At 44.7% G+C, this 17,034-nt stretch overlaps 1 protein-coding gene across 3 annotated transcripts in view; it reads right to left on the reverse strand.

Annotated features, from left to right (window-relative positions):
- Positions 1-17,034, reverse strand: part of KNTC1 (kinetochore associated 1) — a 422,937-nt gene that overhangs the window by 11,743 nt on the left and 394,160 nt on the right. For all 3 annotated transcript variants that reach the window (XM_029571458.1, XM_029571459.1, XM_029571460.1), the window contains exons 61-63: positions 14,140-14,229; positions 12,893-13,038; positions 2,988-3,078 (exon numbers count right to left, since the gene is read on the reverse strand). In XM_029571458.1, coding sequence (XP_029427318.1) covers positions 2,988-3,078; positions 12,893-13,038; positions 14,140-14,229 — 327 coding nt within the window. The remainder of the gene's footprint in view (positions 1-2,987; positions 3,079-12,892; positions 13,039-14,139; positions 14,230-17,034) is intronic.

Raw genomic sequence — 17,034 nt, forward strand, 5'->3', positions numbered from 1 at the left:
ATAGGTAGATGTGAATTTGTTATTTACTCTTTTGGATAACAGAAGGACTAGGGGGCACTCCATAAAATTAGCAAGTAGCACATTTAAAACTAATCTGAGAAAATTCTTTTTCACACAACGTACAATTAAGCTCTGGAATTTGTTGCCAGAGGATGTGTTTAATGCAGTTAGTGTAGCTGGGTTTAAAAAGGGTTTGGATAAGTTCTTGGAGGACAAGTCCATTAACTGCTATTAATCAAGTTGACTTAGGGAATAGCCACTGTTATTTCTGGCATCAGTAGCATGGGATCTACTTAGTGTTTGGGTACTTGCCAGGTACTTGTATCCTAAATTGGCCACTGTTGGAAACAGGATGTTTGGCATGATGGACCCTCGGTTTGATCCAGTATGGCAATTTATGTTCTTATGTTCCAGACTCATCAACCTCCTGAGAGAGAAGCAGACAAGATCTCGCCACTAGGGCGCAACAGGAGGCAATCTGTAAATTCATCGTCACTGCCTCAAAGGCTTGCCTAAGAATAGCCTCAATCCTTCTATCATGTACATCCTTCAAGGTCACTCCTCCCTTTACGGGGATAGTGGTCTGCTTAGACTTGGCACATACCAGAGCATCCACTTTGGGAAAACGCAAACACTCTCCCACAGCCGAATGAAGGGGGTACATGCCTTCCAATGTCCAACCCCCTGTAAAATTTGCCTCTGGGGCATCCCATTCCAGATCAATCAAATCCTGGATGGCATCCATCATTGGTAAAAAAAAAACCCAAAAGAAAAACAAAAAACAAAAACCCAAGAGGCTTTACATAAGGAAACCAAAATGGGATTCTTCCTCGACTCTGACATACCATCCAAACCAGGAACACCCAGCTGTTTCAAGGTATGGAAAATCAGGGCTGGAAGTTCATCTCTATGACAGAACCGCAACATGGTTCGATACAGTTCTAGCTCTGAAGGAATTTCCCCATCTTCCAGGGAATCAGAATCAACCTCATCATCAGTGCCATATGGATTCCTGTCGGGAACACCTGCAGGTAGCTGAGGTGAGCTCCAGTGCTTAAGCATAGGTCTGGAAGAAGGAGGAGCCTCTGGCTGAGGGTCTGACCGGACAGAAAAGGGGGAAGCGTAGGACTGAGCCTGAAGAAAGGCTTGTAAAGCCTTGAAAAAATTCCACTGAAGAAAAAGCAGCTGAGTCCAGACCAAGCCTAGAAGGAACTGGAGCTGGTCCCACAGAACTGCCCTCGCCAGCAGGGGAGCCAGTCAAGGGAGAACCAAGATCTGGCGACCCCCAGTCAAGGCCGTGACCAACCCATCATCAGAATGGGAAGAGCCAGGGTTAGCAAAATCCGAGGAAGTCAACTCCCCCTGAGTGTCTGAGCAGCACTGACACAGGTTAGAAGCCAGGGCAGGCTGAGAAGCCCTAATATGACAGACAACACAAATAGGAAGATGCTTCAGCGTCTTGCTTACTAGCGCCCCATCGCTGCAGTAAACAAACGTCGGAACAGCTCGTGCTAAAAAATGAAATTTGCCCTAAAAATAAGCACCTAGAAGAAAGCATGGCAAGGCACATGCACAACCTGTGCGCCAAGTTAAGCGCGTAAAAAAGTTTGTGCGTATAAAAAGCGAGCCCAAAAACAGAGTGCACAATGCATGCGCAGAGACGAAACACTGCACACAGTGATGGCTTATAGAGGGCAGCAGAACACGACAAGAGTGCGCAAAAATGGCTGCCGCGGTTTATCATGCGGTGCGCAAGAAAATATCTAAGTGTGGGGCCTAGCCCACCAGGGGCTACTCAACCTGCCCAGGTCCCCAACCCCAACGGGAGTGGGAATGAATGTTGGCACGGTGCACTGAGGAACAGAAACCAGAAGAAGTCCTAAAACCCCTCTATTTGTCTCTGATTAAGGTAAAACTTTCTTCTTTTTATTTTTTAAACCTTACCTGAGCTCAACGCTTACTGGCTGAGTATAGAGATGGTCTCCGGCTGCAGGTGGAGAGGGCATCTGCAGTCACTGCTGCGCTCGGCTTCCTGCACCTGCTGCCTTTCAGCTGAACTAGCAGCTAAGTCCATGCCTGGAAACCCAGCTATCAGACCAAGGCACACCTCTGAGGGACCACGGAAATCGCCTCAAGAATTCTCAACTGGGGGAGGAACCTTTAGGATATCACCACAGGAGAGTTGGGCTTTCTTTTCCTGAATTTAGAATTTCAAATTTCTCCTTCCAAAAAGCTCAAAGCAATCCCCATAGTGGAGATGCACGTCCACCATCTGCTGGAGGTGGAGAATACTGATAGGCTGGGGTCACTGCAGGGTTATATATACTGTGACGTCAGCTTGCTCTGTCTCCATCTGCTGGCAGGGGAGCAAAAACCCACTGGTCTTGAGTCCATCTGTCTACATGCTAGGAAATCTACACCTTTTAATTTCTAGATGTATTTCCCTGCACTATTGTGGGAGCGCCTATTGTCGATGCTGTCTGCCCCTCTGTATGCATCCAATGACCCGATAATCAAGGACCTGATATGAACAGCATTTGGCATGGTAGATGGACAGGAAAAGTTGTCTGTCTATTCCGATTCTGGTACCAATTGGTCCATTTATCAGCTCGATTTACTAGACTCAAAATCATTGGAAAATACACCTAGATATTATGCTAAGCATACATTATCCCATTCGTTAACATCATGAGAAAATTTCAGGCTGGTAAAAGGCAGCAATCAAACAATCCTTCCATTTGCTTCCCATCTATACAGGTTGGAATTTTTCCTTCAAAAAATAAACTCTACCAACAATGAAATCCAGTAACACTTTTGTGATCTATGTGGAAGTATATTTCCAGTCAAAACAGAAAACAAGTAGTAGGATTCACTGTATGCTTTGGGATGTACTAGGTTAATACTGGATGCAGAGTTGCTCTTCTGTTTTAAAAACAAAGAAGCAATCGCTGAACCTATTCACCCTTAAGCTCTGGTACAGGCATTACCTTCAGGATGTCCGCAGTAGATGAACTGTACTGAATGGGTTTTCCACAGTGCTTCTGATAATCGGCTATGACTACAGCTGCTTCATCCAGACTGCAGAGAACAAAATCATTTGCTTCATGATAAAGAACATATAGGAAAACTGGTTCTTACCTGCTAATTTTCATTCTTGTAGTACCACAGATCAGTCCAGACTCCTGGGTTTTGCCTCCTTGCCAGCAGATGGAGACAGAGAAAGTTTCACTGATACTGTACATTACTCAGTGTGCCACATGTAATCCCTCAGTATTGACCTATACCAAAGCCAAGATGACAGCAACAATCATAAATTTTCTAAACAAACTCCCTCCCCCTCTAACAAGCAGGAAGAAGGTGAAGTTGTTCAAAAGGACAATGGAAAACTAATTTCCCAAATTTTATATAAGCTATCAGCATTGAAAACCTCCAACTCCACATTATCTATAAAGCAACAGTATGAGCGGTGGACTCTCCCCCCCCCCAGTAAATGGACGGGTCTTCTGGACTGATCTGTGGTACTACAGGAACAAAACTTAGCAGGTAAGAACCAATTTTTCTTTCCCTGTACGTACCCAGATCAGTCCAAACTCCTGGGATGTACCTAAGCTCCCCTTAACTAGGGTGGGACCTGGAGAGTTCCGCTCATAGAACACTCTCACTAAAGCACATGGAAGCCAGAGCCCCGACATCTAAGCAATAATGTCTAGCAAAAGTGTGCAATGACTTCCCAGTAGCCGCCAGCAAATTTCATGTGGAGGCACATGTGACTCAGCCCAGGAAGTCGCCCGAGAATGCGCTGAGTGCACCACTAAATACCCTGGAAGCAGGTGTCTTTTAGAAATATAAGTTAACGATCACTTTCTTCAGCCACTGCACAACTGTAGCCTTAGATGACTTATTTCCCTTCTTCGGACCACTCCATGGTACAAAGAGGTGATGTGATCTACGGAAATCATAAGTGACCTTTAGATGCCTCAATTATGCATGTCTCCCATCTAAGAGTCTAAGCTCCCCCGTGTGAGGCATAGAGGAATCCAAATCTGTAAAAGCTGGAAGTTCCACTGCCTAACTAAGATGGAACACCAAGATTACCTCAAGCAGAAAAGAAGGAACCATGCATAAAGATACTCCCAAATCCAACATCTGTAGGAAGGGATTTTGACATGACAGTGCTTGGAGCTCCGAAATTCTCCTGGCTGAACAAATAGCCACCAAGAAAACCACTTTAAGAGTCAAATCGTTAACCAAGCTCTATTTAGTGGTTCATACCAAGCCTCATGCAATCCTCTAAGGACTAGATCCAGATTCCAAGATGGACAAATATTCCGCACCTGTGGGTGCAAGTTCTTAGCTCCCTAAAGGAATCGTAGAACATCTGCATGCGAGGACAGAGGATACCCTTGCACCTTACCCCAGAGACAACCCAATGTCACTACCTGGACACTCAGAGAGTTAAAAGCCAGTCCATTGACCAGAACCTTTCTGTAGAAAAGCCAAAATATGCAACACCATAGTCTGAACAGACTGAGGCTGTACTCCATCAATAGCAAACCAGGACTTGAAGATCCTCCAAATTTTTACATACATCAAGGATGTAGAAGGTGGAAATAACTGCTTCGGAATATCCCCTCCATCTCAGTCATCTCCTCTCAGAAGCAAAGCCACGAGATAGAAGTGAGCCACCTGACCCAAAAATATTGGGCCCTGGTGGAAAAGAGTTGACCGATGTCTGAACCTCAGGGGCCCGTCTATGGCCATGTTAATCAAATCTGGGAAGCATGGTCGATGTGGCACTCTGCAGTTATCAGGATCACGTTGCTTGGATGTTTCTCTATCCGCTGTAATCCCTTGTCTACCAGAGGCCACGGGAGGGCAGACAAAGAAGAATCCTTCAAATCCATGGCAGCACCAGAGCTCAGATTCCTTCTGTACCGTGTTCTGTTCAGTGGCTGTAAAACCACAACGTCATGTTGTTCTTTTTATTTATTTATTTAGAATTTTTGTATACCGACATTCTTGAAAGAAGATATCAAATCATATCGGTTTCCATTGAAACTGAACAATCGCAGCTGTGGCGTTACATTGAAATAAATTCGTCTGATAACAAATAACATTATAAGTGGAACACGTCTTATAAGTAGAAACAATCACTGTAGTGACGTTACATTGAAAACAAAACGTCAGATAACAAATAACAAATAACATTATAAGTAGAGTACGTCTTCAAAAAAGACGCACTATCTTTTTGATAAAGATACCCTCATCTTCCATGAATAAGACATCGCTGCCTCTGACAGCTCCCATTCCCTGGGATCTAACTTTCTCAGACTGATAAAATCCACCTGAACATTGTTCACTCTGGTGCTGTGAGATGCTGCAAGCTGCTCCAAGTGCTGCTCTACCCAGAGAATCAACCCCCTGGCCTCTTGAGCCACTGCCCGATTCTTGGTTCTGCCTTGATGGTTGATGTAGGCCATTGTTGTCGCATTGTCTGATAGGATCTGTACTGGATAGCCACATAACCTTGGCAGACAGGAATGCAATGCAAAATGCAGCACTCTCATCTCTAACTGATTGATAGGCCATGAGGCCTCCTGTTTTGACCATTGGTCTTGCACCGACTGATCTTGCCACACTGTTCTCCATCTGGAGAGGCTTGCATTGGTGGTGACTATTACCCAATTTAGAACCTCCAATTCTGCACCATGTTCAAGACTGGTGCGAGTAAGCCCTCACAAAAGACTGTCCATGGTTTTCCTCTTCAACGGAAGATGAAACTCTTCTAATAATGGATTTCAACAGGACAGAAGAGCCCCCTGCAAAGGACGCATATGCACGAACCCCCAATGCATTAATTCCAATGTTGAAGCCTTAGATCCCAGGACCTGTAAATAGTCCTAGACTCTGGGCACCAAAAGTTCTAGGAGAAGCCTAACCTGACTGCAATTTCAGCAAGCTCTTTCCGTGAGAAACACTCTCTCTGCCAGTGTGACGAACCGAGCTCCCAGATACTCCAGAGGTTGTAAGAGGACTAAATGGCTCAAGCACGTTGGTAACTTTTGTACTGATTGTCGACAGAGGTCCTCTGATATTCCACTATTCCATTATTATTCTCTTATATTTCCACGACTTTAGGACAGTTCTTCAATCCTTGATATTTGCCAAAATAGACTACTGCAGCGCTCTCCTCACAGGTCTACCCAGCTCAACCATTAAGCCACTTCAGATGATACAAAATGCTGCTGCCAGAATCCTAACAAGCACCAACCGGAGTGATCATATTACACCCATCCTCCGAAATCTACACTGGTTACCAATCAACCACAGAGTCCTTCACAAATCATTATCATTAATACATAAATCCATCTACGATCTCCTTTATCTCGACCTTGAAATTCCATTAAAACTCCATACTTCTAATAGGCCAATGAGAGAAATATCCAAAGGAACACTACAAGCCCCTCCAACCAAAGCCACGCGACTCATTGCATCCAGGGACCGAGCATTTTCAACAGCAGCCCCAGCTATCTGGAACAACCTCCCTGCTGAACTCAGGTTGGAACCTTGCCTGCTAACTTTTAAAAAAAAACTCAAAACGTGGTTGTTCCGCCTAGCCTTCCCAGAACCCTGGGATACACATTAGACTTTATCTACTCATGAACAATTATACGAACAATTATACCTCCCCTCATCTGATTCCTGGACAGCATGGATACCAACTCTAACATATGGACTAATTCTATTCTGAACTATCTCTAGTCCGGAATTTGTTATTTCTCTTTTCTTTAACTTAACTTTATCTCTTTTCTTCCAGCTACCTAAGCTTCCAAGTTCACTGTCCTCGTTTAATGTAACTTTGTCTCTTCCTTTACCTAATTATTTTTATCCCTGTTCGATGTAAACCGTACTGATATGGTATTTAACCATGAAGGTCGGTATAGAAAAAAGTTAAATAAATAAATAAATAAATTATTAAATAGTCGCTCAGACTTTGCCTTAATCTTGGTAATTAACATCCCTACCTCATAAGGGCACTTCATTAACGCTTCAAGCACATTGTCGGACATATATACTCTCTCTATTTAAACCCTTGCTTCTTTTTCTATGCTCCAAGTTGTATTACTCCCTTGTTTTATTGTAACTGCATTCCTTAGCCTTTCTCTTGTTTAATGTGTTAATGTTTTATCACTACTATTATCATTATTTATTACTATTATTAGGATCAATGTTATTTTTTATCTTTTTGTTCCCTGTCCACTTGTTAAATGTAAACCGGCATGATGCGATATTTATCGCGAATGCCGGTATAGAAAAACTTAAAATAAATAAATAAATAAATTTCGCATGAATGAGCTAGTCATTCAGATATGGATGCACCAACACCCCCTCCTTTTGCAATGCGGCTGCCCCCACCACCATCACCTTGGTGAAGATACGTGGAGCAGTCGCCAGCTGAAGGGAAGGGCTTGAAACTGAAAATGTTCCCTTAGGACCATGATCCTCCGGAATCTCTGGTACTCTGGCCTGATGGCTATGTGCAGATTCGCCTCTATAAAGGTGAGAGATGCCAAGAACACTCCCTTGCATACCACCACAATGACGGACCTCAGAGTTTCCATGCAAGGAAACTTGAGAGCCACATTTATCTTCTTTAAATCCGATATCTCTTGGATACAGGGGGGAAAAGAAACAAGACTCTTAACTTAAAATTGGCCTCTGGCCACACTAAGCGTGTTCATGGTCTGAGCCAATAGACTCAGGCTACACTGAGTGTGTTTGGGGTCTCAGCCAACAAACTCAGCAAGACATCTCTGTGAAAAATAAAAAAATCTGAGTAGAGTCTGAAGCGGCTCTCAATCATATGCAATTTCTCCCTCTTCTAGAGGTGAGAAAACCAACTCCCCATCGGAATCCTCCGATGTCTCATGATTCACACCCTACTGAACATTACCAGGGACAGCCTCCCTATGACATTTGCTCGTTGTGACTGTCAAATAGGAGGCCCGAGCACATGATTCCTACATAGCAGTTTGCTTCGCCTTTGCTGGGCGCCCCTGTAGAAAGGTCTGCAGGCCCTGGAAACATTCCACCCAGGAGGATGGATGGATTTATACCAGAGCCCATAGGCCCAAACTTGCTCTCTTCAACTTCTCTCTCTTGGGGAAGCTTCTGCCCTTGGGAACAAGGGAAGAGGAGAACCAACTGTTGCCTTGCCTCACACTCCACTCCCTTCCAGATACACCATAGGGCGAGGGGATGTCCCAACATGGACAAAAGCTGTAGTAGTCAAATAGCTTTGAGCATCTAAACAGTGCCGACAAACGGAGAGTGAGGAGTGAATCGCTATCAGACAGCAAGCCTCACAGATAGCAAGGTGATTGGCCATGTTCATCCCCGGCACCTAGCTCCCTTGAATTTCTGCTCTAGGTGGCCTCCTGTGCGCACTGAATGCCAACCAAGCATACACGCACACCCCTCCAGGACGTGCACAAATACACACACAAGTACATGAGCAAATATGCACTCATATAGACCATGGTTGTACACACACAAGTACTCGTGCAAATAAGTGCTCAAGTTTATGTTGCAGTCTTATTCACACAAGTACCCTTGCAAATATGGGCTCCTGTCTAGGTCACGGCCTTACGTGCACAAATACCTACAAATACACACTCAAGTCTAGGTTGCAGACGTAAACGCTCAAATCTAGGCTGCGGACTCACACACGCAGGTCCCTGCACATGCCACTGCCACATGGTAAGAATGCGAGCACATGACTACACACACTGGAAAAGAACTGCTGCCACGGCCTACCACATGGCTAAACAAAGCCTGCCTGTACCTTCAGCACGTTTAGGCCCAGATCTGTTCAACATCTAGCACCAAAAATCATTGAAGGCTTGAAGAGCTTCTCAACAGCTCAGGCCTCTTGACTGGCCAAGAATTCATGGAGACTGGGGCTAAAAGCCAGCATCCCACTAAACAAGCTTTGTGCATAAGCAAATTAAAACTGGCAGAAGACCTCCACCAGAACCAGAGACGACGACTCAGTGCACCTTGCAGGACAGGGAACCGCCGGTGTTAGTTGAGGAGGGGATTCCCCTGCCTCTCTTGCTGATGCTGTTAAGGAATTGAAAATGTCTGCTGTTTCCGCACTGATGGGGAAAGGCTCAGCTCTAGACCCCGTCACTCGCGAGGGTTGTTCTACCAGTGCGGTGTTGCTTGACACAGACCTTCGAACGCCATACCACTTTTGCTGCACGCACACGTGGTTCCTCCCTACACCCACGGCACCACCAGCACCTCAGTGGCAAGTGGGGAATAGTGTCACTGAGCCAACACCCAGTCTCCTCCGCAGGCTGAGAAGCTGCTGAAAACCCCCCATCGCTGAGCTCACTGAGCTGCTAAGGTAGCTCGCCCCCGAAACTTCGCTGCTGCACAGATTCCTCTAACTTGTTTCTTGTTTCTTGTTCTTTTTTTTTTTTTTTTTACTCTCTGAGAACAAATAAAGATACACAGAAACCAATACTTTCCTTTGGTGCAGAGGTTCAGGTTCTAGAAGCGAAGGCCACATGGCAGATCAGAAAAGAGCCAGAACACTGGCTATATCTGTTTCCTTTCGCCAAATGTTAGCGACCCAGCCCAGGACAAACCATATAAAAGGGATACTTCCCTGCTTCACTGGACTTGCAGTGCATAACTGCCAGCAGGTTATTGTTTGTAAGGTTTTGGGTGGACCCTGTGGCAGATGACCACGCTCACGGGGGGAAGTCCCATGAGGGGCCACAGGTCAGGCTCAGCTTTAGAACACACAACTCAGAATTATCTTTTATTAAACAGAGTTGAGAAGCCACCAGAGGTGGCAGTAGTGAGTAGAGATGAAGCCCGGCTGGGCTTGTAGTCCCTCAGGACACTGGAACAGCGATCCCTCAATAGCTGTGCTACAGTGGAGAGAAACTGAGATAGTGAGTACAGTGGAGCATACACCGGGTTCTGGTATAGAGCCTCATTGGTTGATTACTCACACAGTTGTTTCTCCTGGAAGGTAAAACAGAAGCTGGAATAGAGGCAGGCCCTCGAGGAGCGAGTACCTGGTTCCAGGGAACAGCTCTGAGAGAATATAGATGGTAACTCACTGATGGTGTAGGCAGCGGTTTCTTCCAAGCAGAAGTGAGCTCAGGCAGCGAGTACCGGTTCCAGACAGCGACCTGAAAGAAAAGAGAGAGGCCCCCGAGGAGCGGGTACCCCGATAGAGTAAGTCCAATAAGGAGAGGCAGAGTAGCTAGGTACGGAGAGCGAATCCCATCCATAAGGAGTCCCTTGCTAACTCGATTAGCTAGCAAACAGAGTAGGCTTTTGTATCCGGGATGTGTGACGTCATCACAGAGGGACGCCCCTGAGGTTCGCGCCAAAGAAGGAATAAGAAGCAGGGCCGCTCGGCACGCACACCCTATGGCAGCTGAACAACATGGCGGGATGCAGTGCCCAAGCCGGATTGGGGACACCGGAGAGGATGGCAGGCAGACGCCGCGGCAGCCAGACGTCCATCAACTGAGGGAGGAGTCGCCAAGAAGTAAGGAGGGCGGAGTGGAGACGTCGGGCAGCGACAGTCATAGCACAGGTTCCACTACTGACTCGTGGGGGGATGAGGTATCTGAACCACCAGTTGTCCACCCCACAGACCTCTGGACCAAGCTATCAAATCGGGGGGGGGGGGGGGGGGGGGGGTGATGGCTCCACCAGGATCTCACAACCCCCTGTGAGGATCCAGAAATTTTATTGTCTTTTAATCTTTTTTTAAATATTTTCTCTCTCTCCAAACTGCAGGTTTTACACCAACTGCTGGAGACAGAGAAATACGGGTCAATACTGAGGGACTGCAGGTGGCACACTTATATACAGTGTCAATGAAACTTTCTCTGTCTCCATCTGCTGGCAGGGAGGCAAAACCCAGGAGTCTGGACTGATCTAGGTACATACTGGGAACTTCCCTTTGCTGTGCAGGACACTATTTAATCATTATAATCTAAATTTTTTTGTCACAAGCCACAGCCACCTATGATCTTTTTTTTTTTTTTTAATCATCCTTTAAACAGGCGCTTACTCGCCAGACACACAGGTCAAAGTAGCATGAATGTATCTCCAGTGCTTTTGCTTTTGATACCCTTTTTATATTGGGCGCATACGCTAACAAACTTTTGAGCACCTCTCCTGCCTTTACGTTACTACTCAAACAAGGAAGTAAAAATCATGTACATGCATGAATTTTCCAAGGCTTTCTGATACAAGCTTATTGAAAATGACCTCCGCTCTATCATGTTGAGGTAATTTTTAATAGCTAAATTCTAGGCCCTTGGTTGGCCTTCACCCAAATTTTACCATGATTTGTTTATTCCTAGGATATTTAACATGTCATCAGATGGACAGTGATTTTACATACCGTATTTTTTGCTCCATAAGACGCACTTTTTTCTCACCAAAAATCAGGGGAAAATGTCTGTGCGTCTTATGGAGCGAATATAAAAAAAAATAATAACTACAGCCTCCCACTCTCCTGACCTCCTCAAGACCTGCTAAAGGTCCCTGGTGGTCCAGCGGGGGTCCGGGAGCGATCTCCTGCACTTGGGCCGTCGGCTGCCAGTAATCAAAATGGCGCCAACAGCCCTTTGCCCTTAGATTGTCACAGGGGCCGACCAATGGCACCGGTAGCCCCTGTGACATAGTAAGGGCAAAGGGCCGTCAGCTGCCAGTAATCAAAATGGCGCCAACGGCCCTTTGCCCTTACTATGTCACAGGGGCTACGGTGCCATTGGTCGGCCCACATACTAAGGGCAAAGGGCCGTCGGCGCCATTTTGATTACTGGCAGCCGACGGCCCAAGTGCAGGAGATCGCTCCCGGACCCCCGCTGGACCACCAGGGACTTTTGGCAGGTTTGGGGGGGTCAGGAGAGTGGGGGGGGGGTTGTAGTTAATTAAATTAAAGGGTTGGGATGGGTTTTTTTTCCCCCCACAGAAATAGAATGATAAAAGTTTTCTGATCTGGGGAGTAGACCGAAATGGCCCTCCCCAGACCCTAAAACTAAATGGGGACAAAAAAAAAAATAATTGTATGCACTCCCCTAATTTGCTCCATAAGACGCACATATGCCCGGGAACAGAGCAGGTTTAGCACACCATTTTTTTTTTTTTTTTAATTTTTCCCCTCTGAATCCTAGGTGCGTCTTATGGTCAGATGCGTCTTATGGAGCGAAAAATACAGTAAATGCTTTTCTGTTTGTTGAACAAAATGCTAAAAAGACATTCAGATCAGCAGGCTACTTGACTTCACAGTAAACATTTTTGTATCTTGCTATTTTAGCTCTGTCCCTGACATGAATAAGCATTAGAACACAATTTAACTGGGTATTCGACATTTGATACTGTTCAGCCTAGATACACAGCACACTTTCTACTTCCCACATTTTCAGGGTGACAAGAGTCCCACCTTCAATGAAAGATTCTCTTTCAAAAACCATAAAGCTACAATAAAAGAAATCTACAAAGTTTGGCTATGAAATAGTTTGTGTTTAACAGAACCCTCTGGTTAACTAATAGTTATGAGATGCTGGGATAATTAAAGTAAAAAAACCCAACATTAGTTAAAATCTAAACTATAATTGTTTAAATTCACCTATAAATTGTTAAGGTTTTAAACCTATTCTTTGCTGATTTGTGATACATTTGCAAGGTGGTCACTGGAGATTTCTAGAGTCATTAGCTTAGATGTTTTTGTATATTATTTTTCTTAAGACTTCAATTGTCTTGGGAGAGTTTTTTTGTTTTTTAAAGGAACTGTATCTGCAGTATGGTACTTTATCATAATTATATGCAATATCATGTGCTCACTTACCAGTTCTTGCTTACAAAGTATTCTACCAGGTCCTTCACTTGGTTGGCATTAATTGCATGGAGTTTCAACAATGTAGAATATTTTGTTGTCATAAACTTTTCAAACTGTTTCTTACTGAAGATGTTATCAAGAATTAAATCTTTGATCTGCAAAAATAATAAAATAAAACAAAATACATTTAAAAAAAACAAACCAGCAGGTACTGTTTAGTGATTATCCACTTCAGCTATGTAAGAGGAATATGGGTAACACTTTCTTTCTGTATGTAGATTATCATAACCATTTCAGAAAAAAATGAGCACGGCTAACAGATTGCCTCTCTCACATCACAGCAGGTCATAAGAATAAACATATACTTATAAACTCATTAGTCTTTTGAGATTCTCCTCTGAAACAGATGCACACAAACAGCAACAGCAGTTCTTGTACAGCAGAGTTAGTGATACACATATACCTGAAAACTTCTGTTCAGGAAAAGCACATTTTTTTCATCTGTCTCCTTTATAGTTTCCCCAGGGCTCCTATTTCCCTTAAAGTACAGATCAAACTAGATTTGATGACTGGGGATGTCAGGGTGTTTGTTAAACCTAAAAGATTAATATTTATTTAGTAAAATCAATTAGTAATTTTTGTAATTTGCAATAAATTGATTTTGGCCAAAATTGGCACTTTTATTATCTTAACAAAGACAATTCAACCCTCCAAGTTACAGATCATTCAAGCACCAGGGTCATGTTTGCTAGACAAAACCGTTACTAATAATGCTAACAGTCTTTGCCAGGTTTTTGACTGAAAATTATTATTTAAACCACCAAATCTACTTTGTCATAGAGAACAAGAGACAAATGGATTTTGGATTTCGTATGGAACATATGCCTGTTCCTTCTGCATGCTCTAGTAGTCTATATGCTTGAACTAACATTGATTTCGGTGCTACTCACCACTCAAATTACAAAAACAAATCTTCACCACATTGTAGGACAAACACTTAAAAGCCGATCTACAATCTGAAAACATCTCTTACCACAGCATTAAAATCTAACTCGCATCTGGGGATGGAAAGATCTCACTCTCCCCCATTGTACCCAAATCATAGGCTAAATTTGCACGGATACAAAAAAGCTTTCATAAACTCCCAACAAATTTCAGGTAAACAAATATATACGGTTTTAAATGATTATTGAGCAGTAACTTGGCACTGAAATGCCAGTACTAAATAATGTGATTTTGTTTTTAAGTTGACTTACCTGGGATGCAAAGCCTGCTACCTCCCCCGTTTCCATGTGATCAATCACTTGCTGTAGAACCGTCTCAGCATCACAGGAAGAAATGAAAGCCTTGGGGGGGGAGAGAGAAAATGATTTTTAACACATTTGAGGAATTTAACACTTACAATTTACTATTACTGGTTTACAACCAGAAACACAGATTTGGATGCTTCAAGTACAAAGGAAAATTTCCGCTATTTTCAAACACAGTGAGGTAGATTTTAAAAGCCTTGCGTGCGCAAAAATGGCCACATACTCTGTGTAACTGGGCCGTGCAGGAGCTATGCAAATTTTAAATACCTGGGAAGAGAGCACGTAAGACATGCGTGTGAAGCTGCAGACACACGTGCATGAAGAGTATTTTATAACCTACGCGTATACTTTAGAAAACAGCGCATATCTTTGCGCACGGCGAGATACGCTCATTTATGGACACACACGCGGCCCTTTTAAAATTTACCCGAGCGTGAGCCCAACATACTTATGACACTAGGTAGGATGTGAACATATTTTCCTTTTTATACCAGCTTTCAAATTATCTCTTCCAAAACTAAAGAATGTATATCCTAAAAAATAATATAAAACATACAGTACTTCAGAAAGCTTGCAGAGAAAAAAAAAAGACCATGAAAATATGCAATCTTGATCTACAGTTTGCATCCAGATTCAGTCTGTAACAAAATGACCAAATGAAGACATCATCATGGGCTCTCAATTCTATTAACTAAAGTAAAAGTACTTTACTTTTGTGCCTGCAGTAGCCCATGTAGTGCTGAAATAAGAAAATTCATTTCTAGTGCCAATGTCAGCTATAGTGTTGCATTCCGAGGACTACAAATTTACTCCTCTTATTGGGGAAATTACTTATCTGATAATTTCGTTTTCCTTAGTGTAGACAGATGGACTCAGGACCAATGGCCTATGCTCCCCTGCCAGCAGATGGAGACGGAGTCAGGATGCAAAGCTGGCGTCCCTGAACATATAGCCCTGCAGTGACCTCAGCTCTCCAGTATTCTCTTCAAAAGTCACTGTGGACATATATACTAGTGAAAGGACTTAATTGAAAATATGACTAAAAAAACGATTAAAATATGATTTAAAAACAGATAGCCATAACTATACTCAACCCTCTCCCATTCCTACCGGCAGACACCAAGGTATGCTTCGCCTTACCAAGAATATCCCAGGCAAGGACCTGGATGGCACGGACGAAGAAGAGAATCCAGATGCCTTGGAAGATGGGAAAATCCCCCTTGCATTGGAACTGTATCGGACCATGTTACAGTTCTTTTATAGAGACAAATTGCCGGCCCTGGTTTCCCAGACCCTGAAGATGCTGGGAGTTCCCTGGGCAGATTCTATGATGGAGCCAAAAAAGAATCCCATTCTGATTTCTCTGCAGAAAGCTTGGACACCATCCAGGAGTTGGGTAGTAAACCTTTCCAAGAGCAGCCTCAAGCCTTCCCAGTCCTTGGAGTATCTGGGAGTCCGGTTCAGCACCAGGTGGGGGAGAGGGAGGGATCACCGGCAGGTTCCGTCCAACAGGAGCAGGTGAGGCTGTAGACTGTGCCTGTATGAAGGCTTGTAGCCCCTGGGAAAACTCCACCCAGGAAAAGGCAGCCGGGTCCATGCCTAAACCAGGAGGCACTGGGGTGGGACCAGTTGAATTTCCCTCTCCCATGGATGACCCAGTCAAGGGGATACTGAGGTCCGGCATAGTTCCAGTTAAGGCAGCGACCAACCCGTCGTCCGAATGGGAGGAGCCTGGATTAGCAAAGTCCGAGGACACCAGTTCTCCTTGGGCTTCCTCACAGTGCTGACATAAGTTGTAGTCCAAGTCAGACTGTGAGGCTCCAATATGGAAAGCATTGCAGAGAGCAAGGCGCCATGGCAGCAGTAGTTGTGCACTCTCTTGGCTCGTGCTTAAAAATGTATGCGTACAAATTTCGAGTGTCCGGGTGGGTGAGGCGCAAGCGCAGCCCATGCACACAGCTCTTCCTGAATCATGTGCTTTAAAAGGGGTGCAAGTAGGGACATGCCCGTCATTACACGCACTGCGTGTTCGCAGAGCCGACACATTGCACTTACTGACATCCTATGGAGGGCAATATGGTGCACACACAAATGCGTGCAAGATGGCGCCGCCGTGGCCTACCACGCAGTGTGCCGATCAAGTCTTCGATGAGGTCTAGCCCACTCGGGGCTTCTCAACCCGCTCGGAAGTCCAATTCCCCTTGCCCTCATGTAAGTGGGAACGATGTTGGTACAGCGCACCAAGCAAGGAGACCAAGGGGAGCCCTATAGAATCTCCCTCTAATTGTCTCTGAAGCGGGAGGTAAATCTTCTTTTTTTTTTTTTTAAATTACCTGGGCTCAGCGCTTACTGGCTGAGTACAGAGACAGTCTCTGGCTGTGGGGGGAGAGGGCTTTGGCTATCACCGCCACGCTCGGCTTCCTGCACCTGCTGCCTTTCAGCTGCCTAAACAGCAAAGCCCATGCTGGGAACCAGCTACTGGACCAAAGCACACCTCTGAGGGATCTCGGAAATCGCCTCAGGAATTCTCAACTGGGGGAGGAGGAGAGCGGGGCTCAATTTCCTTCAATTTAGAATGTAGAATTTCTCCTTTCAAAAAGTACAGGAATCCCCATAGGAAGAGGCATGTCTACCGTCTGTTGGAGATGGAGAATACTGGAGAACTGAGGTCACTGCAGGGGTATATGTATGGTGACGTTAGCTTTGCAATCTGATTCCATCTCCATCTGTTGGCAGGGGAGCATAATGCATTGGTCCTGAGTCCATCTGGCTACATGCTAGGAAAGGCCCCATTAATATTCTTTGCCAGCAGAGAACAATATGTACCAGGTTACAGGTTTC

Source organism: Rhinatrema bivittatum, chromosome 11, assembly GCF_901001135.1.
Source record: "Rhinatrema bivittatum chromosome 11, aRhiBiv1.1, whole genome shotgun sequence".
In the NCBI taxonomy this organism is placed as follows: domain Eukaryota; kingdom Metazoa; phylum Chordata; class Amphibia; order Gymnophiona; family Rhinatrematidae; genus Rhinatrema; species Rhinatrema bivittatum.